We start from the raw sequence: 27,808 nt of genomic DNA, 5'->3' as shown, positions 1-27,808 counted from the left end.
CCCCCTTCCATTGTCTCAGACTAATTTTTCTTTTTGTTTGTTTCCTGCCGCCTTGAGAAGGAATTTAATTTCGTTAGAGGAAATAAGCATTTACAATGGAGCAATTTGGTGTCGAGCCAAACCTTCCCCTGTAAGAAGAATGGATTAATGTGAAGCCAAATTCCTCGTAATTCTTCCCATAGTTTTTCAGAGGAATCCACATTTTCCTTCGGCTAACACACAGTTCAGCTCTCCCCACCATCTGCGTAATCCTCTCAGATTGGGTCCATGACATCATCTGGTGATAACAACATGAGAGCCATCGGCGTTTTTCAGGGAAACTCTTAAATAGATTGAGTAGGAAATCATAACAAAGTTTAAGGGATTTGGAAAGGTTTTGCAATGATGTACGAATAGATTGTTTCTGTCAGATCTTTTTCCTTTATGGTGCATGAGAACATTTGGTCCTGGTTTCCAATGCTTAGAGCTAAAGGATAGAGCTGGTCATACTCGGCCCATTAACTCAGAGCAGAAGTTCGTCCTGGGTCCTTTACGAATGGAGAACACCCCCCAAGTCACCCATGGCGTCTTAGTCATCCCAGACTGTTTTCCATTGAATCTGTTCCTCCTCTATTTGCAGTCACCAGTCGGTCACTTTTTGAACTTTAATTTGTTTTAAATTCAAGCCTACAAATGGTTAAATTGCCAGTTTACATCATGTGATTCGGTTTCACTTCTTCCCTTTGTAATCTACTGCATTATGCAACTGTTTAGAAGATTCCTCGAGCCATTCAGCGGGGGGTTTTGGTGTCTGTGGAGACGATGATGGAATAAGTGGAACTGAACCAGCAGGGTCACGATTAGTCACAGACATAAGGCACGGTCTGAACTCATAGAGCAGAGCCTCGTTTCTTTCAGTTTCAGCCATCTGTACTGAGAGCTTAGCTGGAAACGAATGACGAATTGAAGATGGAGAGGACAGAGCAAGAATATGTCAAAATAATCCTGTGTGACAGGTATTTTTCACACTCACTCGCCGTCCAAAGACAGTGTCCACATGATTGTTGCATTTTCCATAAACTTTGGCTCGGTGTCTTCCTTTCTTTCAGTCATATGATCATTGCACTACTCCAGACCTCTGTCCCTGACAGTTGCAAAGATTCTACGTTCCACTAATAGAGTCTCTTAAGCTTGTTATGATGGAAAAAGTTTCAGACCTGTGCAAGTTCTTCTCAGAACACCATCCACACCAATGAAAACACCAACCACAGCAGGTCTAGCCTGATATCAAGGGAAGGTGTTGGTTAGCAGAGACCAATGTTTGGACGTCTTCTCGGGCACAGTGGTAAGTGTTGACAATAGCCTTCTCTGAAAAAGACTGACTCCTTGGAAGCTTGGACTTGTTTGTCAAGTTGTAGAGGCTGCTTTTTGTATTACGTATGTGGCTCGGGCGAGAACGACTTACTGCTGGCTGTGAGTGTGAACATGACATTGCTCATTTGACATAAATGGCAAGTTAAATAATGAAAAATAATATTAATTTTCTTGATTTTATTCCAGGGCAGTGATCAAATATAGTGTTGGTTAATGAATCTGGACTTTTTTTTTTTTTTTTTTTTTTTTTTTCATACTGTAGTTGTCCCTTTTAGCTACCTATCATGTGCTCATGCTGACGACAGAGTTAGCCTCCGAGTTGTTTCTTATATCCAGTGTAGCTGTTTTTATTGGTTGGTTTATTTGGTACACAAATGGACTCTTACAGTTGTGTTACGTTGTTCAGAAGTATTTCGATTTCTTATTTTTACATCATTATATCACTTGTACGTGTACGTGTATACGTAAACCATTAGGAACTAATTTTAAAAATAAACTTGACTATAGCTACAGTTAGCTTTACTGAGCATTTCGCAATTAATAGGAACAGACAAACTGGACATAACAGCCAAAGAAATTTTATAATGAAATAAAACAACAGCGATGCATTTGTCCTCCAGCTGGCCAACACTGCACTGTGCTGCCTCTTATTTGCATTAAGTTGAACTGTTCCGCTTCAGCGAATGTGTTAACGTGTCCGTGACAGCTGGTGCTACACTCTCTGCCACTCCTCACTTTGTCACTCCAATCATTTGAAATGAATGACTGCCGGTCACTTTGTCTCTTGATGTCATCGCTGGTGTAAGCACACAGAACGTGTGTCAAGTGTTTTACACCATGAAGATCCTGTTTAGTCCAATGACTGCACGCCCTTAGCAGGGGGCTAAACATAGCCCGGACCCTAAATGAACAGCCTTTGTTTATCACCACTCACAAAGGTATTTGTAATCATGTATGGCCCTGAACTGCGACTCCAAAGCGAGGTATTACTCTTATTGTTGGCATGAAGTCAGCACTCATGTATGTGTGCCTCAGCAGCTGTTGATTGGACAGTTAAGGGTTGGACTCAGCTTGAGTGTGTGCACATGCATGGCTGAGTAAGTGTGTGCTGTCTCTGGGAACTACTGCATGTGTCCTATTGACCTCGAGGTTGAACTTTGTGGCCTTGTCCCTGTAAGGCATAGCGATGGGCATGCCTTGCCCCTGCATGCTTGCCATAATGAGCGCACTTTGGTTTGCTTGTTCATGTGTCACGTTTATTCAAAGGTCTGGGCAACTCAATCAGTGTGCAGTTTCAGACAAGCAGCTGTGTCTCAAGTACTACCATGATTAGATCTGATCTGCTGTAGGTTCACTTGACTCAACTTCCTTTTGCAGCCACGCAGATTTGAGATGTGAGTTATCTGACGGCTCTCGCCTTAAAGAAAGATCAAATCTGTTTAAACAGTCTAAAAACAGAGATGTGTAGCAGAACCGACAGGTTTTTTAGTGTTCCCCTTTCACGTCACAGTACTCAAAGCTTATCAGCCGAAAGTCACACAAGACCATATTTATATCAAGATGAGCTACTGTGTGTTCTTCTCAGGCACAATAACATTATTGACAGCTTGAATAGTTTTTCCCAGTTTGCCCTGTCTGCCTACAAATTTCTTGAAATGAAATCCTGCAAATGTCAGAGGCATCAAGTCTAGACTCAATATTGTTATTTTAGGAGTACAGGTTTTTATGTTCTGCAAATGAAGATGGTTTGATGAAAGATTTGATTCTATCATTGTGAAGAAATCCGAGTTGAAATCTTTGGATTTGTTTTGAGTTCATAAAAGTAGTTTAAAACAATTTCCTCTGGCCCAGAACACACCGTTTATACTGCATAGAACAGATCTCAAATTATTCCCTAGGTGGAGAGGCAATTGTAATTCTCAGCCATCTCCATTCTCTCAAAGCTTTGTCTCTCAAATGATTTTCTTCTTATCCTCCTCCTCTAAGATAAAGGAATCTTATGGATTTGTAGAAGCCTCTGTTTAATGATTTCTTTCACAGGGTTTTGCCTTTATTCGATAAGTCACAGTAGAAATACAGAATGGTAATGGTGAGGGAAAGAGAGAGGGAGGTGTGACATGCAACAAAGGTCCCCGGCTGGAATAGAGCCAGGGCTGTTATGATCACAGTTTACAGTATGGGATGTGTCTTAACCTCAGAGCCACCAGTTGCCTCCATTTGTAGAGACCTTTTAGCAATGTATATGCTGTAGCAAGAATATTTAATCTCTTCAGAATGACAAGAGGGACTTTAGATTAGTACTTTTAATTAGTACTTTGATCAGTATCAAAACCCACAAACTCACTCCTCCATTAGTAACAAATACCAACTGGGTAATAATTTTCAGGCGATGACTAACCAGCAGGATATGCTTTCGAAAATCCACCTGCAAAAAGACCAAAGCATTGGTAGAGAATAACAATGATCAGAGAGTTACATTTCCTGAGATGTGAGCAATGCTAAACAATTTTCCTCCAGTGGCGGTGGAGCAGACTGCAGTATATATTGGCCTCAATGGTGCAGAATGATCAAGAACTGCAGAGGAAGGGAGGCTTTGGATCGGAGGTTACTAGAATTCCTACAATGTTCCAGTTCAGACCTACCACCAGGAGGTTTTCTGTGTTTGTGTTTTTGTGTGTGTTTGTACGTGTGTGTGTGTGTGTGTGTGTGTGTGTGTGTGTGTGTGTGTCTGTGTCTGTGTCTGTGTCTGTGTGTGTGTGTGTGTGTGTGTGTGTGTGTGTGTGTGTGTGTGTGTTGCTGGCATAGACCGGAGGAATGGAACGATGTTAGATCAAGTGGTAACCGTGGAATTTTCTCCTCATCTGCTTTAAGCTTTCCTAAACCTCTGCCGATGCTGCCAGAGACACCATCTCTAGATGATAACAAAGTCTCACCAGCTGTGCGAAATATTCCCCCCAAAACTTAACGTAGCTCCTCCAGGACGCCTACGCACAGACAGACACGTATACACATATACACACAACCTAAGGCCTAAAGTATTCAGACCCTTATAAGGTAAAATCGCAGGTCGGTTGAGAGTGAATCTGTTTTGCAGCGTCCTGGGCGAACTTTGGTATTTGTGGCTGGGAAAAGCATCAAGTATGCAGAAAGGACATCCTTCAGTGTTTGTTTTCTCTGCTTCCCTGTATGCATCCTGTGGTTCTGACTGACTGGCTGCTGGCATTACGTAAAAGCCAGACTCCGTGCTTATATATTTTTTTCCACCTCAGTTTTGGTAAATGATTCAGCAGAGCCGGACTGAATGAATGTTTTCAGAGCCTGGTTATGAGTATAAACAGCTTTCCTTTTTTTTTTCTTTTTTCTTTTTTTTCTCTTTTTTTTGATCTGATGTGCTGATCGTTCCAAATTTGTGGTTTGTGTATGTGTGTGTGCTGCTCATTTTGGTCGATGTGACATTTTATGAGTACATGTGCCATTTTTCTAAGTATTTGCAGATTTTGGTATTTATTTGATAGAGTATTGATTAACTCTGATGCACTTTTCAGATGTGCTGCCTACTGTATGCAGGTGCGTGTGTGTGTGTGTGTGTGTGTGTGTGTGTGTGTGTGTGTGTGTGTGTGTGTGCGCGCGCGCGCGCGTGTGCATGCGCCTGCATGTGTGTCAATGCATACCTGAGCTCCCAGCTATGTAGTTAATCAGGTCCACCTACGGTCATTCAATAAACCCCAGTAGAAATGGCGACTCACACCACAGCTGTCCCACAATGCCCCCTTCTCCTCTTTTTTATCACCAGCTCGTAATTATGTGCTCCAGTGAGAGGCATGCAACTCATTTATACACGCATACACAAATACAAACACACACACAGGGACACACACTTGATTAACAGACCTAATGGATCGCCTTGCTCTGTATTCCAAGAACATTCCATAAAGCAGAGAGCCAGATAATTGCTTTCTAGCGTCAGTACTGTGACTAGCATTACCACACAACTGCTGCCACCTCCTGCTCTTCATCATCCTCCCTCTCCTCTTCCTCTGCATCTGCTCTACCTGTACCTGCTACTCCATCCTGCTTCTTTTCATTCTTTCCCTTTTTTTTCCTTTTGAATGTGAAATCTGTATGACGTGATTGTATCAAACCATAGAATTAGCACCCACCCAACGGTAACCCTCTATAGAAAACTATAGGCCACAGTTTCCTGGAAAAGAGCTCTGACTGAAGTTTTCTGCTGCCTGTCCAGCATGATTAGGCAAACCAAATATCAAGAATCTACCAAAATTGGAAGAACGATATTTTTCTCAGGAGATCATGCGGATTAAAACAGAACTAAGATGTGAATCTGCATGAATCTAATGGGATACTCAAGCTGCCATGCTGTAAGTAAATTTTAGCAAACTGGTGTTAAATCAATGATACTGCAAGGTTTTCTTTTTGTTGCATTCTTTCCCACTAGTTGTCGAAAATCTCTTCATGCTGCTTAACGTTGTTAAATTATAGTTTTTATGTCATAATTTGTATCAAAACCATTTCATAATATACGTCTCAAATAGTTTTTTCTACAATTTGAAATATGAAATTATTAGACAGGACGTCTTTTTTTTTTTTTTTTTTTTTTTACTCTGGCAAATCATTTGTTATATTGGGTTTCTAGCATGAGCCTGTCAAAAATAAACACATCTTATTCCTGTAGTTGCAGAACTCCTTGTTGGCATGGGCGAAGAAAATCAACAGCAAGATGGAATTCTACATCAGCTTGGTGCATACTGACAGAGAACAAGATGATGGTAGAAAAGCTTTTTCAAAGTTGAAAGGAGAGATGCGTGTGGTAAAGATACTGCTGTGGGGCATGCCGATGCTCTAAAAGCAGCACGAAAATGTAGTTATTGTAGTTTGGCCAGCTGATTTGGCCGCCTTCACAACACGGTCAGCAGCTGGAACAGCAGCAGTAGATGTGACTCACTGCTCATGGAGGCAGTTAAGGTACTTTAAAACCCTCAGTGGCCAATTGCTGCAATTTGCATGAATAATCAGACTCCTTCTCGGGAGTCAGCCTAGTCAAAGTTTAACACACAGACGTGATACAGATATTTTTAGATTCACCGTGGCCTCCGCTTTCCAACAGTATCATTATCTGAAATGTCCATTGTATTCCATATTCCACAATGTCAACTTCAATCATTTCAGATTTTGACTGACACAGTTGCTTTGTCAGTCTGACGCAATTCTTACAAGGTGCAGGTAGGTGCAGTGCAGTGTGTTAGCCAGTGTGAGCGTGTGATGCTCACACTTACATTTGACATTTGCACCTACAGAACAATCTGCACACTGGAGTGAAAACACACTTAGGAAAAGATGTTGTTTTCACTCACAAGTGCAGCCACAGTCAAGTTTGCACATAGTCATGCATTCTTTGTTAGCTTATGTTTCCATGTTGAAGCAAAGGCTGGGCCGGGGGCTATTTTCCTACCAGCTTTGCTCACCCAATGAGGTCACACCATCCAGAATCCTGAGAATGTGAAGAATGGCGAGGTTTAAGAGCTTCTCAACAGCTCTATATGTTATCAGATGGAAGGCGGCCGATGGAGTGGGGGGTGAGGTTGAAATGCGATCCAGTTGTATAACGGTGAAATGAAGGAGGGGGGAGGGAGTGACACGCTTCTTCACCTTATAGCTTCTGCTCTAATCTGTGATGCACCTATAGCAGATACCAGGATTTCACTTCAACACTTCTTCATTTACACTGTTGTTTCAAATATAATGTGGACACCTACAGATAATTACGTTATCCATACACCAAAAGCAGGATTTAATATTGCAGTTTGGTAGACCCAGTGTAGGTTGTTTTCTAATTTAACCCCCAAATCAGGTGCAGATAAAATGGGACTGCAACTTATATGAGATCAACGGCTGTCTGAAACTCTTAACTAGTTTGTAACAAAACCACATGTCTGTCACCACACAGTATGTTTTCTAAGGTGAAATAGGTCATTCAGGCTTATGGGGTCTAATTCTGTACAATAACACCTTTGTAAGCTGAGCATTAGATTGAAGTTACAGTTCAGCCCCAGTCTCAGCTCAGGGCTCCTTGTTTGTCTGTGCACAAACAGTCTCGCTGTTTGTTGTTCACCTTACAGTAGGGCCACAGCAAACTTTTATTTTCATTATCAGCTGATCTGCTGATTTCTTCCTTGATTAATCGTTTGGTTTATGAGATGACAGAGAAAGCCCTTCACCATATGCAACGGCCCATTGGTGTAACAGCCCCTTTGGGGCAAAAGATGGTCAATAATTTTCCTATCAATCATCTAAACAACTAATCAACTAACCATGGCAGCTCTACAACACAGAGAGTGCCAGTGTAAGACCAAGGGAAATGACCTCACGTTCTTGTGAACATACATCAGGAACGTCCAGGGGGAATTTTTATTACATCTGGCACAAACATTCCCTTGGACTCAAGAATGAACTGGTTAGAGTTTGGTGGTCAAAGGTCAAGGTCACTGTGACCTCACAAAGCATGTTTTTGGCCCAGTGAATGCAGTGTCTCAGGAACACCCTGAGGGAATCCCTACAAATCTGGTATGAATATTCACTTTGACTCAAGGATGAACTGATTAGAATTTGGTGGTCAAAGGTCAAAAGTCAAGGTCACCGCGACAAAACACATTGTTGGCCATAACTCAAGAGTTCACACACTAACACTAGTTTCATTATTAGCTTCATTATTTAAACTATCCCATGACTCTCTGGGAGGTCTAAACTCGCGGTTTGTGAATCACAATCAATGATGTATATGCAACACAAAACACAGACATGAGTCTAAGGAATGCCTGCACCACCCAAACTGAGTAATATTGTGGAACCTTGCATCACAAAACCTTGCAGTTACATACTGAATGACGAATCCCGTATGAATATGGCATTTCATTGTTTTTGTTACCTTTTGAAAAATCCTCTCACTTGAGGGTTTATTATCTCCAATCATCATGATCTTTATAACCTGCCCAGTTATTTCCTGAAAGACAATATGTCCCATTGTCCAGACGAGCAGAGAGGGTGGGAGGGGGGGGGGGCAGGGTTGGTAGTCTGTATGTTTTTTTGACAGGGTTCAGGCGGAGATGCTTGCTATTCCCTCAAGTGTCTGGAAAGTGTGCCGTTTCCATTACAGTCTGTCTCGTTTCATTGCAGCAGTGGTGATGTTTTTGCATGGAGGCCCCGGGGTAAGAGGCGAGCTCTGTGGCCTTGTGAGCCCAGGCCTCACCAGTGCGAGGGTAGGGTAGGGAAGGGAGTGGCTGTGGCCCTCCTAGACACACACATGGGTTACATGTGGAGCTTCAAAGACATAGCTGGATGGGCCTGACTGCTGGCAGGCTGTTATCACTGACAGGAAAGCAGAAGCAGACTGCCAGGGACTGGGCTCAGACTAGTTAGCTGGGTGATTGTGGTGGCCAAGTAGAGGAATAACAGGATTACTGGTCAGCCAAGATTGCAGACTTGCTGACAAGCTAGCAGGCAACCACAGCTGGGAGCACCATCAGTCATCAAGTTACAGTGCAGATCACATTGAGATGATAAGAAAAAAATGTCTTTGGCTTGCTCGAATTTTTTTCTTTTTATTTTGAAAGTACACAAAGGCCTCTCAACACCACCAGTAAAATCCCTGCCATTTTTATTCAGCATTTTATCAGCTTAGTCATCCTCAAACAGCTGTAGCCTGTATGATGACATCAGTAGTGCACTTTAATAAGCTGGACCAATGGAGACTGACACATAGCCAACAGCCCATCTTGGCATGAAAATATAATGATGCAGTGAAGGCAACTTTTCAGTGTTGTAAAATTAGTATGGGTATAGAATATCAACTAGTAAAACTGTCTGGACAGTAAATATGCACGGGTAACTAACTGTAATCCTCTCACTAAAATGAACATCATTGTTGTAAACTGACACAATGGAATCACTATTTTATTGGCTAAGAGTAGAATTACCAAATGCTTTGGCCTTTGGAGGTGGCCCTAAATAACAATTAAATAACTATTAAATATTTTATAAGTTCAGAGTTGCCTCTGCTGTGTCTCAGTTACATAACTAGTAATTCTCACTTGTACCAGTGACCCTAGCTTTTAGTGTCCTTTCTGGCATGTCAAAGAGCTAATATATTCATGCTGAACAGAACGTCCTCCTTGGGCTCAGTTGCTGAACACAACTCTCAGCAGAGGTGATGATTAGACTGGCTAACAATGTGTGTCATCATCTGAATTGGCTTAACTCACAAGTGTCCATTTTTCTGCAACAGATCAGAGATTGGCAAAGAAGTTGGTGCATTAGTTCCATCATGACCATGATTTTGTCTATGTTCAATTCATGCATTAATACCAGTGCAGTTTATGATTTGGTTCTTGCTTCCTCTTTGGTAAAAATATGGTGCACAATTTTGTTTATCTTATTATAAAATCTGACGGACTTATTTTATAACTCAGGCACTGAGCCCAGACTAAGAACGATCAGCTCAGATTCCACTGTCATGAATTTTAACGAGTGTCAGACTGGTACAACCATTAATTAAATCCCACAGGGTGTGTGGTGCAGGTACACTGTGTCACTGAGGTTATTTAATAGACTCCTCACACACAAATGATTTGTTTCATTTGGACTGCAGCGCCTTCACAAGACATGATATTGATCTGTGGTGCCCTAGAACTAGCTGAAGCTGCTTCTTCTACCCTGGGCCATCTTCTTGTGAAATGCTTAATTGCTCCTGAATTAATCTCTGAAGTAGATATTGATTCTGAGAAAAAACTGAAAGAAAGCTAACAAATATACCAGCAATCCCAAACAACCATGCAGTGGTTATGTTTGCTAATGGGCAACAAACCACCAAAACCAGCTTATAAACCTTCCAAATATTCACTATAGCAACTGCAGTGCCGCCACAACACCAGCTGTCTGGAAACATACTGAGACATTACAGAGGTCTACCTGTGTGTAAAGACCTATTCATAAAATTAAAAAATGATGCGGTCATCATGGCTTTTCTCAGATTTGTGTGCTTCTTCGTGTATGAGGCCTGCTCTGTTCTTCTAACACATCATCATGCAAAGTTTGCTTCCTTGCTGCTAAATCCCTGCAGTATGGTTAAGTCCACGTGGTTCTCTTCTATTATACTTTAAAGGCAGGTCTCTGGATCCAGCCCTGCTGGTTAACATTAGCACCTGACCTCTTGTTTCATGCTGAAAAGAGGAAAAAAATCTTTCTGGGAAAGCCCTTCATTAACATTTATGGGAAACCTTTTGGCCCATCTTGTTTTTTTTCCCCTTTACAAGATTAAAACACATTCTCTTTTTCCTCATTTTTCCATACCAGCCCCTCCCATACATCTAACTTCACATGGCTGTTTTGGGAAATCCCTCATAATGGGCCGTTAGTCTGTACTTTGCCTGGCAAATTCAACTTTTTTCCCCTTTGGGAACACATCCATTGCATTCTTTGGAAAGCGTGGGTGTAACCGTGTGGTACGATGGTGTTTTCTTTCTGCAGGACGCACTGTGTTTCCAGGTTCTTTTTAGTATTCTGGACAGAGCAAAGAGGAACAACCACTGGAACACCTCAACAATGAGAAGAATGCAGATATGAAAAGACATCAACAGATTTTTTTACGATCTAGACAGTATGTGTGGCTTCAACAGGTGGTCAAATACCGCGGTTATATAACCTCACTGCCAAATCCTGGTTTGCTTTTTTGCAGACATTCAGAATGCCAACAGCGTGAACAAAAACAAACACATGTTGGGGCAGCTCTTGTCAGACTCCTCATATTCACTGAGGTCATAATTCTCTGACTCTCCTTCCTGCCCTCCTCACTTGTGTGGCTTCCCGGACCCCTCAGCCGGGGGTTCCTCTTTCTCAGAGCAAGCAGGCACCATACACTAAGAGGACTCCCTGCGTGGGAGGGGAGTAAAGAGAGAGAGGGGGAAGCCTTTAAAAAAAAAAACTCGATCTTAACGGGACTCACCCAAACTCTCCGCCTCTTTTCTCGACCCTTCTCGTAGCTCTGTACTCTCTCCTCTGCACCGCGCTCAAAGCACCAAACACGTCTCTCTCCTCCCCTGGAAAAGGCCATGGTAGGTCAGGCTCCGGGCCACATAAATCCAGACAAACCTTTGCAGACTGTGTTTGGTTGGACATTCCGTTCTGTGGCACACCTTGGGCCTCACAAATGTTGAAACAGCTTAAATATGTGGGAGCTCTCGGTATTTTTACTTTGGCTTTCCAGGGGCCTCAGCCCATGGAACAAAAACAAACACAATGGGGATTCCAACTCAAATCATCTCAATTGAATCATCTTTGGTATACATGAAGCGGGTGCCAAGTTTTGATTCTGTAGGGGTAATAAGCGGTGAACCGCAGCTCTCGGAAAGCCTGACAGGTTATGGGAATTAACTTCTGGTGACAGTTGTCAGGCATTCCACTTTCCATTCAACTTTTAGTCCTTGATCATATGTGCTTCCACAGAACTTCCCTGGCAGACGTCTACTGAAGCGTATTGCCATAATACATCGGTTCCTCCTGTTTCCTGATGTCATTCAATACAGTCTGGTTTAATTGGTCAACAGCAGCTTCTAGAAATTTCAGGCATCCCACACTTTGTTCCCAGTTCATTCAAAGACCACGTTTGAGTTACTTCAAGGGTTGTGTCCTCCAAATTACTGCACTGCACTTAGTTCCCCCAGGTTCTGAGATATTCCCGTCTGAGATTTCTGCCTCATTGCCAGTAGACTGAAGGGGAATAGTGTCACCATTGCTTATGATAATCCACAGAACACTGTACACAGTTTCCATTGGCAGTTTATCTTTGGTAGAAAGTAGTTCCAATGAACAGTTTCCAATGATGTCTGTGGATTATCCAGAGTAACCTGTTTCTGCTTTGAGCACCAGAAATGTAAATCCCTTCACCTCCATTGTACTAGGGTGGGTACCACCAAGTGATTTCCAATTTGGGTGAACTGACCCTTTTTGTTCTAACCATTTATACAGATTTAGATTTGTGAACATAATTTTACTACCCCTTTAGACATCCATTAAATTATGTTTATTTCAGTACAACATGACATTCAATTAACAGCCTGGTGACCCTCATTGCCTGATGATAATGATGTTTCAAGTCAAACAAAAACAAAGCAGCCCTGATGTTTAGTGCGATGAATTACACAACTCAAGCAAGTTTAAATTATTTTTCATGATTAAATTAATGGAAACTAGTTTGAATATTTGATATGAGAGGAAATCACACTCAAACTTCCACAACATGATTTGTTTATAAATAGATTTTCTTTACTTACGATGTAGCACATGGAGTGACTGACACACACAATGTGCTCACCTTGAACTCCCAGCCTCGTCACCCTTTACTTTGAGACGTGGGTGGTCTTGTGTCTGTTGGCCCAGGTGGGGCCAAAGGTGACAGCGAGTAGGGTTTCCCACTCAGGTTTCCCTCGAGGAAAAAGAAAGGGAGGAAGAGGAAAGAGCACACAGCTTCTTCTCTCTGTACGTTCTCATCATGGACAACACTGACTGTCCTGTGCCTGCTGTAATGTTGAAATATGAGTTTTCACCGATTTAGCTATTGGTATTTTATTGCTTTGGACGATAACATCAAGCAAATGCTTAAGTATAAATCGCAGTTCATCAGAGAGGAGCTGAGGAGCTTTATAGCCCCGCGTCAAATGTTGGAGGAGAGTGGAACGACCTTTAACCATGCTAGCACTCACAGTGCGCACGTCAGGCCTCCAATCTTTGGAATATTTCACTTTTTTCCAATTGATGTCATGCAGCACAGGAAATCTTGGTTATAAAAGCAGTTTATTGGCGTCACTTGTCGGTGGTATAGAGCAGAGTGACCTGCAGGGTTACAGGCTGTTCATCTTGAGCACAAACAACCTTTGCTGATGTCCAGTCAGCATGCATTGCTGCAGTGCTGCAAGTTTCCAGATTATTTGTTCAAAAAAAAAAAAAAAAAAGCAGCAATTCAGCATGAATTCTTGGTTGTGGATGTAATGTAAAATCCTCTCGTCTGTGGTAATTTCATTTTTAGGTAATGCAGTGATGTTTGAGATATTTTTTTTTTTTATCAGATCAGTGTAGTCAGGCAAGGGTGAACTGTAATTCTCCATGAGGTAGGTGAGTTTATTGGCTTTTCCCCCTTGTTTGGGTATAGAGGTCCAGTCTGTGGGGGTCAAACCTAATAAACATGGAGGAGTCAGTGCCAAGTGGAGATGTATTTACTGAAGCCCCCTCTGTTTTTCCCCATGGTGGAGGCTCACGTCCATTTGTAGCCAGCAGCCTCCATCCCTCTGCTTTCCAACAGTTCCTAGCCTGCAGCTCTCCTGTATTTGTGGAGCCGTCACAGTGAGAGGTAGGCAGCAGACACATTCTTTACAGCCCCGCTGATTGGAGCGAGTACTTTATTTGCTCTGGGACAGACTTTGGACTTGTCAAACAGACTCATATTTCTGTTTATTTTTGCAGTATTCGGCTCTGCTTGGGTGTCTTTCTATGTGAGTGCGCACTGTGACCAGGAAGGTGTTACAGTACAAGATGTTACTTAAGTCACTCCTTTATTGAAGAAGTTGCTCAATATTTCTCTTTTACTACATATCACCTGAACATTTGACAGTGACCACTAAATTCTTGTGTATTCGCTGTCCTGCTTGGAAACTGTGCCGGACCTGATAACGGATGACTGCAGAGGTTAAGAGCATTATCTAAGAGTGACTCTACAAGCCTTATTCAACAGTCACTCCTTAATCCTTAAAGATTTCTAAGAAGCCCCGTAGTTACAGTGTTTATCAGTAAAAGAGCGCAAGTCTTTAAAGATGTGTAAGAGTTTCTATGATTATCTATTGTAGCTTTAAAATCAATTTGGAAAATTTGACCTAGATTCTTGAAGCTTCATAGAGACAGGGGTTATTGTTTTGTGTTATAACCCTTTGTTAAACTTTTAAAAACATTAGATATTACTATTTCTGTTGCTTTCTGTTGGTCTTTTTGTATCATCAGCCCAGGACACATTAAAATGTTCATGATGAGATGCAATTATGGTACACTCTTCCAGTTTTGGTTTTCTATTCAAAAATAATGAAAGGACTAGATAATGAAGAGCCACTGGAGCATTAATAGACAACTAGTAACAGAGAAGTCTTTATTCTTGTTTAATGAGTTTCTATACAGCCAGTCATCCGCTCTTTTTATGTCATTACATGAAGAGTACAACAGTCTTTCTCAGCTCTCTTAAATGCAATCATCTCTCAGACACAGCACAGATACACAGTTTCACAATCAGAGCCATAATGCCCTGCACTTTTACTTTGTTCCTCAGTCTCTTTTCAATTGATTTGTGTAATCTTGGCATTGTCGGCTATCTCCACCATTCAGAATGCTGTAAATGTGTCCAAGCATGGCTAAAGCGTGGCATTTTCCTCCTTGGAACCCTGATATCCTGGGAGCCCCAACTGAAAGCAGTCTGACAGCGCAGTGGGTTTGGCTGAAGCTTTTTTTTACTGGGCCAGACTGCCAGATCCTTGAGGTTGATGTGCTGCGAGGGTCTCCAGATCCGCTACTGTTAACTGTGCACGCCTTCACATTGACCTACTTCTCAACATTTATGTAATCTTAAAGCTGATGGGGGGAATCAGAGGGAAGGGGGTGGGGGGGTGGGAGGTGTCATGGTTTGGTTAACCACAGGTATGTTCCAACATACACCAAGGATTTGTTTAGATAATGCAAGGACAGGCCATTGAGGGTTTGTTTTCTCTTGGCTGCTACTAAATGAGATGTTGTTATTTCATACTTTTGTTACAGGCTGTGTCAGTGCGAAGTCTTGCAGTTAGCTGCTTTCAGGAATGTGCCATTTGACCACCATGACAGAATCAGACTGGGCCCTTTTTTCCGTGTATGCACCCACCTGTGTGAATCATGTGTGAGCGCTTTGTGTGTTCTTTGTGATTACGTTTCCCGTAAGAAAGACTGGGGGGGGGGGGGGGGAATTGATTTCCGATATCCGAACTTCACACTTTGTGCATCCCCTTTGTGTTGAGTGGGTGTGTGTGTATACATGTATGCGCCTGTCTGTGCGTGTGCATGTGAGTATGCAATGGAGTGTAAGAAGTGCATGAATGTAACAATAGCCCTGTCAGAACAGCTTCTGTAGGTTGTCTCCCTCATGGCTGCCATTTATTCAAGCCTTCAGGCAGTCCTCATAAAGAAGCACTCAGTGAAACAGCTGCCTCTGGCAAACTTTTGACAAATCTATAATTGAGCCATTTAATCGCACTTACACTTCTCTGCAAACAAAGGGATTCATCTCTCTGTTTCCTGCATGATGTCAGAGACTTAATACCTAAAAGGTTCAGATAGCCTTATCCACCTAGTTGCTGCATAGCTAATGAGGTCTGTGCATTTATTTTAAATTCCACTCGGTCGATTGCCTTGAAATGCAGTCATTATTCCCATTCTGTACTCCACCGGTCTTTGAACATTAGGCATTAGGTCTCTGCTATCTGTTACAATCATCATCTGTGTCCCGGATGTCCAGCCAAAGCTTTGGCTATGACGCACAAGACTCACTCTTCAAACTTGTGCCCATATGTCAATACAAGCAAGTCACTTTTTTCTCTTTATCTTTGTTTTTACACACAGACGGCAACTTTTTATTGACTGTTTCTGACGTGTTTGAGTCATTTCAGCTTCTACAAGTAGCTGTAAAGCTACACTAGTCAATATTTTTCTACTAACAATGGGTGAGATTACTTTGTGTAATATGAAAGGGGTCGCTGATTTTCCTGCTGCAACAAGTGGATGTCTTTAGCAAAGAAAGCTTTGACATACCGATTACCCAGTGAACATAGTTGAGCATTTAGCTTCTGAAGAGTTGGTGGAGACCAAAGCAGAGCTAAAAGCAGAGTGTACGTTGGATATTTGCTTGGTATCCAGAAATATGTCTCAAGCTAAAGGCTAATGGTGCTCCATGTCTACTGGATAAGTAAACAGGCAACTGGTTGCTAACACATGTGACATATCAACACTATAAGGTGATAATATAGTGTTCACAGATTGTAACTGTCTGGCATTACGTGACACTGATACACAAACTGCAGCTGATAACTGTCATTTAAAGAGGTTAACTTCCTTGCGTGTGAAGCTCAGAGGAATGCTGTATCCCCATTATGTCGGAGCGTGGGACTCTGTTGCCTGGTGTAGGGAGGCTAGGATGACCTTCAGGAATGCTATTGTTGTGTACTCCATTCCCTTTCCAAATGCACCATGCCCTATCAGACTGATGGTCCTTTTTAGCAGAATGCGATATCCACGGGTACCAGGGGCGAGAGAAGGGAGAAGGGGTCCATAAAAAGCCCCAAATAAAAGGCTGTTCTCTCTGCTCCGTCTCCCCTGTCCTGTGCTGGAACGGCAGGAATGTGGCAGGCAGACCGACTGGCCCTCGGAGCCTTCTGCCCCTAATGAATTTTAAAAGGCCTTTTTCATTCAAAGCAGGGTGCTGGCTAACAGCATGTCGCCTGGCCAAGCACTCAGGGGAAAAAGAGGAGAGATGAAGAGAGCACAGGAGGGCTGGAGGGAGAAGAGAAGGAGGTGCTGGCAAAGTGAGTTGGCACCAAGGCAAGATGGGGTATTGGATGTCCCTCACAGTGAGAGATAATAGGGCACTCTGCATGGGAAGCCACTGTAGGAGCATTCTTGACTTGCCACGAGGGTCTAAAGAGAATATAGGGAATGTGTGAGAGAGGGAGAGAGAGAGAGAGAGAGAGAGAGAGAGGGTGAACGAGGAGAGCAAAGGCAGAAACACTGAACCGATTTAATTGGTAAAAAAAAAGAATCTCAGATTTAGTCAAAGGTCATCATGTGGTGCTTGAAATGTCAGCACTTGTAAAGGAATAACTTGACATTCTGGAAAATATGCCTATTTGATTTTTTTTTTTTCTTGCCTAGAGCTATATTAGAATTACCCTGCCACTCTCATGTCTGTATGCTAAACCTTTGCTGCGTCTCAATTCATGTACATGTTCATTGTATTCTCACACTTGCTATTTTGAGTGCATAAGTGTGTTTCTGCTCACCCTCGCCGGTCACTATCTTAGCTGCTGTGAAGCAGATGGGGAAGGACCAACTTATGAAAACGGCAAACGAAGAAGGAGAATATGTCGTCAGCACTGATGGCACAGGGTGCACACACAGGAAAGTAAAGTGCACGACTGCAGTTTGATTTGGGACAACCTCGTTGAAATGTGCGAACTACGGAAGTGAGTATACTGTGAACACAGTGTACTGCAAGTATTTGAGACACAGCACTTAATCTACAGCTAGCAGCAGTTATCTTAGCACAAAGACTTGAAAAGGGGAAACAGCTAGCCTGGTGTACCATACAGACATGAAGGTGATATCAGTCTTCTCATATGATACCGAAATGTTAATAGTGTTCCTTTGAAAGCTGCCACTTTACTGTTGACCATAATTGAGTGTTTCAGCTTGACAGTGAATTGATCTATACTTTATGTCAAGAAGATAATGAGCATGTATGACTTCCACAAACCAGTAAGGTAAAGTATTGACAAAGATATACCTGGCTTAATAACTGGTGGACCTGAAAAAGGTGACTGTACCCAACAGATGGATTTATTTTCATCAGAATGAAAGAATATGAACCACAAGGGGAAGTTGCAGGATATTAACTTTCAGGGCTAATCTTCTCTAATTAGCAGTGTATCTGTGGGGAGCTATTTGGGACTTGCACTGGCATGCTAATCGTTTTCCTACGATGGAGCAGCCAGCAGAGCTCTGTCAACTGTGATTCCTGCACTTATTAATCTGCCCACAACCTATAGCAGAACTCATAAACAATAATTATTATAATACAGTTACATTCACTGGCTGCTTTATTGTAGAAACATTGGACATTCTCCATTTTTCTTACAGTGACTAACAGGGCTGTGACTCTCGTACAGTACATTTAACAAACAGACAGGGTTAAGGTTCAGGTACTGTTTGATGTAGTGTTACAATAATCAAGATGCAAGATCTGACTCACTGTCATATTCACTGATACATATTCAGTTTCATCCCCCTGGGACTTTCCCACACTGCAGAGAGTTTATTAGGATTTGTGTGATGCCTCCATTCAGCTGTAGTCTTCTGGACAGAAATGTGTTGATTACAGGGGGAGTTTTGAAAACTTTGATAAATAACAGCTCGTGATATCAGTGATTGCAGAGAGGTACATCAGAACAAAAACCTCATTGAACCTCAAAATGGATGTGACAGCAGGAAAAGTGTGCACTCCTGCCAACTATGCACAACTATATACATTATCTGCTCCGGTGAACTCACTGTTTCTGTTTCAACCTGCTGATGGCTGCATCAAAACGTGCTCTACACATTATAGAGAGTGTAGACAGGTGGAGGTCTTCTTGTCTCACGTCAGTTATTTTAAGTACTTGGCAATTACAATATCTGCAGATCAGCACCTTATACACAGGATCATTTAATAATATCATATATAATAATTTGATGCTGTATTACACCCCCCGTCCGTCCGTCCGTCCGTCCGTCAGCTACCACCACAAATAGCAGCTGATTCTGTGGGAAACGGTGCAGTTGGTTCCTCAGTGCAAGGACACAGCTGAGTGTGTCTTGACAGACAGCTGAGCAGAATAAAGCTACACCTGTGTACAGGAGACCAATGTGAAATGCAGGTTTAAGACATTGGAAACTGATGTGGGGGTGGACCCTACTGGGACTGATAAGATCATGTCTGCTTTAAGAAGTGTAGGTTCATAGAATGTTGTTTTTACATTATTTTACTGGATTTTTTTTTTTCCTTGAAGGATTGAGCAATAGTTTTTGTTAGTGATAAATTACAGTAAGTCTGTACTTTATCTTTGTATATTCAGGATACGCCTAAGTATTCACTAACTATATACACAAGATCATTACATCACCACACTCAATCTTCTCCTCAGTGTGCACTAAATGTGGTGAATTCATTATACTTTCCTCAGTTTGTTCAAGTTATTCTTTTACACAAGAATCTTTGCTTTTTTTTTTTATCTACATATTATTTCCCATGCGTACTCAATCTCTCGCACAAACACGTTAGCTGCGATTTTCACGTCCATGTGGGAGGACTGCCAAACTGATGCTCTGTGGCATCACAGCAGACAGAGCAGATATACCCTACTGCCGTCTGTCTATAGGGGCCATTACGTTTCACATGGTGGAGGGGGGGGACTACTTTGGGTCACATCACCTCCACTGATGTCAGAGGAAATGCCGGAGAGCTGAGGTAAAGGGCTACCTCACGCAGTCCAGCAGATTCCTGGGCACACGACCACTGTGATAGTGGAATCTCCAGAGTGCTGCTGAGTTAAAAATGGAATAAGGAGTCACTGATAATGACAGCGTGGCATTAAACTTTGGCTAACAAGTAAAATCGCATCCAATCACAACAGCCAAATAGAATCAGCTCTTCACCTTTGAGGACACTGGCCGCTCAGCTGATGGGCACAGACAGGCAAAACATTTTTATGAAAAAAGTGTCTGAATTGACTCATTTGACTGACGTTTCCTTTCATATCATGAGACATTGATGGTTCTTTAATAACTTTGTTGGGGCCAGCTAAGACCACACAGCAGTGACGTGCAAAGACAACATAACAAACCTCAAAAGCTTACGTTCTCATCAATCATCTGGATTGTTTACTTCTTGGAAACCTTACTTTAATTTGCCACCCAACACATCTACAAACCGAACAAAGTGAAAAGCAGAGAGGGTGCCCTGGCGATGCCTTGGCTTGCCTTCGCTGTGCCCAAACAACAAAAATGAGAGGGATTAACTGTTACCTATACTTAACATGCTGCATGCTGTGTTGCTGCCAGAGCTTTTAAAGAAACCACTAATGCATTTGTGAACCCAGTTACTTGGAAGGACGCTGTGTTCCTCCTGGTGAACTGAAGCAGAAAGATGAGCAGGACGCCCGCAGTGAAGATGAAACATGGAGGAGGAAAGTTTGATTATTCTGTGGGATTCCAGTGTCTCACTTCTGGAAAGTGAATGGATTGGAAAGATGCCATTGTGGTTGTGAGCCAGTCGGTCATAACGAAATTTAAAGAAGCAGTCATCCACGTAGAAATGTGTAAATAAATAGTAGCTTGTAGTTATTGGTTGCACGGTACCCCTGCGTATGTATTTGTGCATAAATGTGTGTGTAGGTGTGACGAAAGGGGCATTTGTTCATATACAGGCCCCTATTGTGTTATCTTGGAAGTGCATGGCAGTCTACCTGGATGACCTCATGGTTAGGCCCTCCACAAATGAGGAGAAGCAGAAGCATTGTGTTCGCCAAAAAGCACAGTGAGCAGGCTGAGGTCATAGTGAGATAGGGCTTGTGGAAACACTGATGCTCTCGCTAACATGACTGGCCTTGGAAACTACTCCCGCAGGAACCCCAAACACAGGACAGTAAAATCTCACTGGGCGGTCAGACAGGAGAGCAGACCAGCCGAAGTTCAGCCAAAAAAAGACCTGCTCTTTCCTCAGGTTTCAGGTTAAGCAAGAGAGACGACATGCAGGTGAAATTGTGGACTTTCTTGTAAATTTCCATCCACTGAATGCATTTCATAATATATGCTAATGTTACTTGGGTGGCAGCCATCCTTGCACTTCCTGCCTATAAACATATGAAAGACAGATGACCAGGAACACGAGGACAGGAAGAGGCATTTTGTAGAGTTTGTGTTGGTCCTTCAGCGTACCTATTTTCCGCAGCCACTGCCTTGTAAAAGTTTTAACATACTTCCTCCAAAATGACATCATTTCATGGCCCATTGAAATGATGTCATCACAACCTGTTGGAGAGAAAAGGTTTTGTTTCACTGCGCTTAATCTCAAGAACCCGGGTACCGCTAAATACTGTGCCATTACAAGAAACCCAGTGAAAATCCTCAAACTGATTTTCTCTTGTTTACAGATGTCTGATTAGAACTGGACCGCATCATAATATTCCTGAAGATAGGAAATGCTGATGGTTTAACTTACTGTACGTCATCATGAGTCAGTCTTTTGTTTAATATCAGCAGATGTTTTGAGTGAATCCCTGTGTGTCTCTTCTAGACGGAGGTCATGAAAGGAGCTCTGAAGGATCTGAGTCTGAACATTGTGGAAATGACTGACGAGAACGCCACACTGGATGGAGGGGATGTGCTCTTTACAGGTGGGTTCCACTGTCTCCTACGTCACTGTGGCTGATTGCCCCTTAACTTCTACATGATCACGCCAATCCATCCTCCCTTATGAGGCCATCCTCAGATGTTTATTGCTGCCACTACAGGGCCATCATTTGTAAATTCTGGGCTTGAATATGAACCAGGTGCAGTAAAAGCCATTCGAGAGAGCCAATGTAATCAAGATGTAATTTTGCTTGTTTATACAGGAATGAAACATAAAGATAATTTAGATGTGAAAATCGGCTTTTACATTTAGTTTGCGAGGTGGCACCATGTTGTCAGTGTCAGTTTGTACTAGATGGAAATGTGAAAACATGCTAGTCTAAAATTTGGTACTATAGGGCTGTGAGACCTAAACTGCAAGTCAAATCTTAAAACACGTTTTTGGGGTTGTGGAGGACAAAGGAAGGCAAATCTTTGTTGCTTCTACTCTTCCTTTGAATCAGAATCTACAATAAAAGAGAAAATAATTTTATTTGGTATTTAAAATTGTAATCATAATTGTAAATCCCTGATAGCAGACTTGACTATTCAAAATGCCCCTCAATACGAATGGATCAGACAATATACTGATGATTCTGCTGTTCTTAGAGTTTGTAAAAAGTGCTTTATAAATACAATTGGATTGGATTGTGAAGTTTTGTCCTGAGAGTGGAGCATGATAGAGGCCATGAGGTCATAGTTGCTTTTCTTCATGTTTTCTCAAACACAAGTTCACAGTGTGATGGCACAGTCAAGAGGAAACAAACATTAGTTTTCCACGCCTGGATGCTTTCAGTTTGATTTGCAGTATGGCCTAATGAAGACAACCAGCACCCTGGTAAAATACAATTTTTCCAGAGGTAAAATAAGTCGTCCATGTTTTTCCTACTTGCTTGAGCGTTTGAGGTCAGAGGTGACATATTTCCGGTTTAGCTTTTCCATAAACAAATACGGAAATGCTCAGATTATTACAAAAAAATATTTCAAAGCAGCAATATAGTGTGCATGTTTCTGATTGGCTCGCTGGTGTCTGTTAAAATCATATAACAGGATACTTTGTGTTGTGGCATTCTTCGCCTCTGTCTCATCTGTTATTTTTGCATCTGAAGACATGCAATCTGTTATTTGTTACATAATACACTTGGCATATGTCATTCTTGATTCAAACCATAGTAAAGGGGTGAGGGGGAACTAGCCGACCACACGTAACCTTGAGTTTTACTGCAATCCATTAACTGCATGTAAGAAACATGTATTGAATTTAAGTAGAAATGAAGATGTAATTGTAAACAGGAAACACTGGGGAACAGTGAGGTAGCAGAGCCTGAGCCTCTGCAGTCACAGCTCATACACAGTCTACCAGACGATTGCGTGTCTGTGTTTTGGGATCCTCCACTCAAACATTCCTCTCGGCGACCTCGATGACCCAGTGCCTCAGCACACTAAGCAGAATTTCTCCCCGAAAATAATCTGTAGCAGAAATGTTGTGTACCATACTGCATGGTCAAATCACATCAGCAGGACTGTAGGCTCTCACCACGGACCTCTTATTACCCTGGCATCAGGTAATAAAACTGATGAAGGGAGAGAACCAAGAACACGGTGGTCTTCATTAGATTTTTCTGTACATTCTGTTACAGCCGTGTGGTGAGTTAAAATGTGGGTCAGTGTCTTCTGCAATGCGCAGGCTACTAGGAAAAAGCATAGTACACTTAATTGGGTTTCTAGACACTGGCTCTGTGCTCTCGTTCCTTCCAGCTGAAATCGGTTTCACATGGCAGGTCTAGAAACATTTCCTGTTGGCAGGGCCCCGGCTAACGGCTCATTTTGTAAAGGCTCAGCAGCTACATTAGGACCCCATCCCTTAGCTCCGTGTGCTGCAGCCTCGCCAGGCATTCAGGGCTCTGTCTGTTTGTGCCCCACCATACTGACCACAGTTGGCCTTTCTACAAGCATGCATAAAGTACACACTGTGGTGACTGCAGTGTTCAGCTACTGTAGCTCCACAGGCTCGCTGTATTCAAGATTTTTACATTTTATCACTGTAGACTTTTCAGATACACCTCTCTATCTGTCATATGCACGTTCATAGATAGTTTGCCCAGCTTCATCTGATTCTTTCTACAGGTCGAGAGTTCTTCGTGGGTCTTTCCAAACGGACCAATCAGAGAGGAGCAGAGATCCTGGCAGATGCTTTTAAGGTGAGGTGAAGTGATGCAGTGATGTTAAAAAATGATTAAATTACAATTCATACTTCAGTAAAAGTAACAATACCTTGTTCAAAAATGACTCAAGTAAAGTGTTAGCAGCCCATTACACAACTTATAGAAAAGCCCAAAACCTGCATTAATTGATCGTCTTGGGGGAAAAGTAAGCTGTAAATACAAAAGCACCATATTGTCACTTTGTGCTGGCAACACAATGTGTTTACAAACAGCTCCGTATTTACGCACATGGAACAATATTAATATTTATTTGGAGTCATGTTTCTGGCCACCTGATGACTGTACGTCCTGTATTCACTCTGGTTTCCTCCAAATGCTGAGGGAAATCTTCAGGCTCTTTAGGTGGTAAATGCTCCACTATGCTCACCAGCTACTTGCTAACTGTGACTGTCTGCTGTTCGGTGTTGAGCACGTATTGTACAGTTGCTGTAGCAGCCGGACATGACACGGATGAGAGCAGTGAGAGCGAACCAGTGAAGCTAACCCCTACAGAGTGGGGTTTGTCATTACCAGCTCAAAGGGCCAATAAATAACAAATAACATAAAAGGGCAAATTATTGGAGAGACACCAAAAATTTACTTAAATGAACTAATTTATTTAAAGAACATAAATTAAGTTGCAAAAAGAGATGACATGTGGATGTCCGGGAGTTGTAGTGGTGTAAGTGAGTGCATGTGTGGGAAATGTGAGTGGGTAAACATGATAAAGAGCCACATGGAGATAAAGCACATGCAGAGTCTCCCTAAGGTGACAAATGTGGCAGCTTTTATAGTGGTTGGGAGCAGGTGCAGCCCCACCCACCAATTACCTGTACCTGCAAGAGAGGAGCAAACAAGGCACAAGCAAACAGGCCAGAGGGCTGTCACACGGTGTGATTCTCTATGAGCCACTTTCAGTGAGGAAAAATACAGTCAGGTCAGTCCCTAAAGAAGAATTGCTTTGGATTGCATTTAATCTGTTGTTCAGGTCACTGCACAGTAAGAGTATGAATGGAAACCTTAATGGAAATGTACCTTTCTAAAGACACAGCCACCACTCTGCCTTCTTCAGTCTCCTAAATGGTCTCTAAGCACAAGCCTGCTATGAGTGATCAGACATCACAAAAAAGAGAGGAAGAGATAAATAGGTTATCAATCATAAAAGCTTTATGGCAGGAAGATAACAGCATCATCACTCCATTAATTTTGCTTTTCTCATTCTGTTCCACTTCCATTTCTCCCTCCAACCATCTCCGCCTCACTCCACCCCCTCTTTTCTGTCCATTATATCTAGCCTTCATCCATTCACCCCTGCCTGTTTCTTCCTTTGTGTGTATTCACTTTGCTCTGCTGCCTGTGGATGTCTGACTTTCATGTCTGCATCAAGGCTACACTGTGTTTGTGGATTACTTACCACACAGTACATGTAAACATATGAACTGTTGCTAGAAGATGTGGAGACCTTGATTTGGAAGCATCATATTGGCTGTATATAAAGTATCCCTGTATTGGAGGGAACAACACAAATATTAAGGAAAGTTGGATCAGTTGTCGACCTGTTGACATAAAAACAAGAGTAACCAAAACATAAACACTTGTGCAATTAAAAGAAGTATTTCTACTTTGTTATGTAGCACCACTGGAGCAGCGCGCCCTTTGATTATTGATTGATGCAGCTATAAAGAGTCCCAGTGGCAATTAGGCCTCAGCTGGCCTGGAGGCATTTTTAATCACCTATTGATGCAAACCTCTGCCACCTCTGTACACAGTAATTCAACAAGCAGTTGATGGCACTGATTAAAACGGCAACTTGGGAGAGAAAACAACTCTCTTATGAATGATTTTATGGACACTTTTTCTCTCTGTGCTATGATAAATTAATTTCATCAACTTGTCTACTCATCTCTACTGAATTGACAGACTGTTCCCACTTAGAAGGAAAAGTGTTTCTCACGATCCTCGTTCATCTCTAATGAGGCATTTTTATAATTTAATCCAATTAGGCTTCGTTTGACTGACACTGTCATCTTCAGGTAATATCACCGCCCTAAAAATTGCATTCAAAGCCTTCAGAGTTCAGTAAATCTGTCTTTCATTGAATGATTTGACTGTGGGCTAATTTGTTGTGGAGAGCTTCTTTTTTTTTTTTTTTTTTTTTGCCTCTGATGAAGTCTTTTAAAAAAAAAAAAAAAAATAGGATTTGCAATTTAAGATTAAAAACTGTCATAACTAATTTCCTTCCTTTTCAGTTGGATAAATTCAGTGTAATCTTATTCATATTTAAAAAGCTGTCAGAGGAGCTCGAGCCGGGGAAAGTGTTCTTTCATTACCAAGAACATTGCCACTGTAGTGGATCCCACGCACGCCATCCTCCCTCTGTAAATACCCACTATGGTCCAAATCTGCGACTGAAGATAGCCCCAACAAATGGACCATTGAGTTATTGAGTTAAGACTAGAGTAACTCAGCCGCTGTAGGATTTTTCTTTTTTAGCCTTGTCTAAAAATGTTTTTGTGACCCATTTTTTAGAGATTTATGTCTTCACTAGGAACAAATGGGATTGAGGCTTGAAAACCACGGGCAGGGGAGGGAAGCTGAGAGACAGACTAATGCGCTGTTGGTTTTGATCTGATTTGTTGACAATATGAAAAATATTGATCATGAACCTTATCCTTCAAGTTAAAGGCAACGGTGTGTGTACAAGCCTGCTCTGTGTCTCTTTTCAGCCCTTGTTAACATCACTGATTTTGTATTTTAAATGATTTCATCATATTTTCCTTTCCGACTACTTTCTGACTAATATCACTGTGCTGTGGCCTGACCTTGATAATCACAACTGAGCCCAACAATCTCCATTCCCATATGACACACACATCCAAAAGAAATATTCAGAAAAATATCCCAAACATCACTGAAATAACAGATTTGTTTCAGGGAGGATTTTAGGCATGCAGTCTACAAACACAGTCACAGTGTGGGTCACAAAAACAGACTGATCCTATCTGAAGTGTTTACTGTTATTGTAATGTGAGGACGTTTTATACCGCAGACTTATGTGTATCGCTTTTAGATTTGCTCAGAGAGACCATGACAAAAGAGCAAAGTTCAGAGGTGGGTCATGGCGCCAAGAGTTCAACGCATTAAGGTAACCTGAATGGTTTTATTGTAGTGCTTCCATCTTCCCATCTGTATCTGATTTGAATTCCTCATTATGGATTCCTCTGTGTTTTCTGTTATCTTTGATAAGACGGGACTTAATGATGCGTCTCTGGCAAATGACACAAGGAAAAATTACTTGAGCGTCCATTATTGTTTTTTCCGTTTTTTATCAGATTGATTCCCTCTATCACTGTTGTTTTTTCCTTTCATTATCAAATTAAGGATCACTTTGTTGCCAGGTTTGTTTAGCACTCAACAACTGCGTACAGATGTGGCAGCTCTTTTCTTTATGGTCCTTGGAGAGGTCGCAGCATTTGGTGCTGTTGATGGAATCAGTTTGTTCGGGAAGCAATCTCGAGGCTACACCACTTCTTCTCTGTTACAGCTAAAAGGTGTTGACTCTTAATTTGTACCAATGAGACACTAACAGACACAGAAGTCTGCTGTACATCTGGGTTCGTCAACAAGGTCTTTCCAGTTCATAGCGCGGCCTGTTACTGCAGATGAAAAGCAACTGTCTCTCCTTTAATTCCTTGAAGGATTTATCTTGATGAGAAAGGTTTGACTCAAATGTCTAATTTTACACTGAAACTTCCTGTTCATGGATAAGGAAAGAAGAAAGTCCAGATTACATAATTCCCACTTGTCCTTCTATATCTTCTTAACAAGTGCCAAGTAAAGAGTTCAGGAAAACATCAAGGATGGGGGAATTTAAGTTTCTCACATGATAAGCTGCCAAGCGCTATTCTGTTTTTCAGTCACAATAGCTATTTCAGTGATTCACAGCTCCGTAATGGAGCTAATGATGCTGTACAAAT

The 27,808-nt window shown here is 42.0% G+C and overlaps 1 protein-coding gene across 3 annotated transcripts in view; it reads left to right on the top strand.

Moving 5' to 3' along the window:
- ddah1 (dimethylarginine dimethylaminohydrolase 1) overlaps positions 1–27,808 on the top strand; it is an 86,184-nt gene that overhangs the window by 43,160 nt on the left and 15,216 nt on the right. For all 3 annotated transcript variants that reach the window (XM_056377777.1, XM_056377779.1, XM_056377778.1), the window contains 2 exons: positions 21,533–21,632; positions 23,755–23,828. In XM_056377777.1, the coding sequence (XP_056233752.1) occupies positions 21,533–21,632; positions 23,755–23,828 (174 nt within the window). The remainder of the gene's footprint in view (positions 1–21,532; positions 21,633–23,754; positions 23,829–27,808) is intronic.

Source organism: Seriola aureovittata, chromosome 6, assembly GCF_021018895.1.
Source record: "Seriola aureovittata isolate HTS-2021-v1 ecotype China chromosome 6, ASM2101889v1, whole genome shotgun sequence".
Lineage (NCBI taxonomy): Eukaryota > Metazoa > Chordata > Actinopteri > Carangiformes > Carangidae > Seriola > Seriola aureovittata.
The sequence above is the reverse complement of the archived record's forward strand: the minus strand, read 5'-3'. Positions and strand labels throughout refer to the sequence as shown.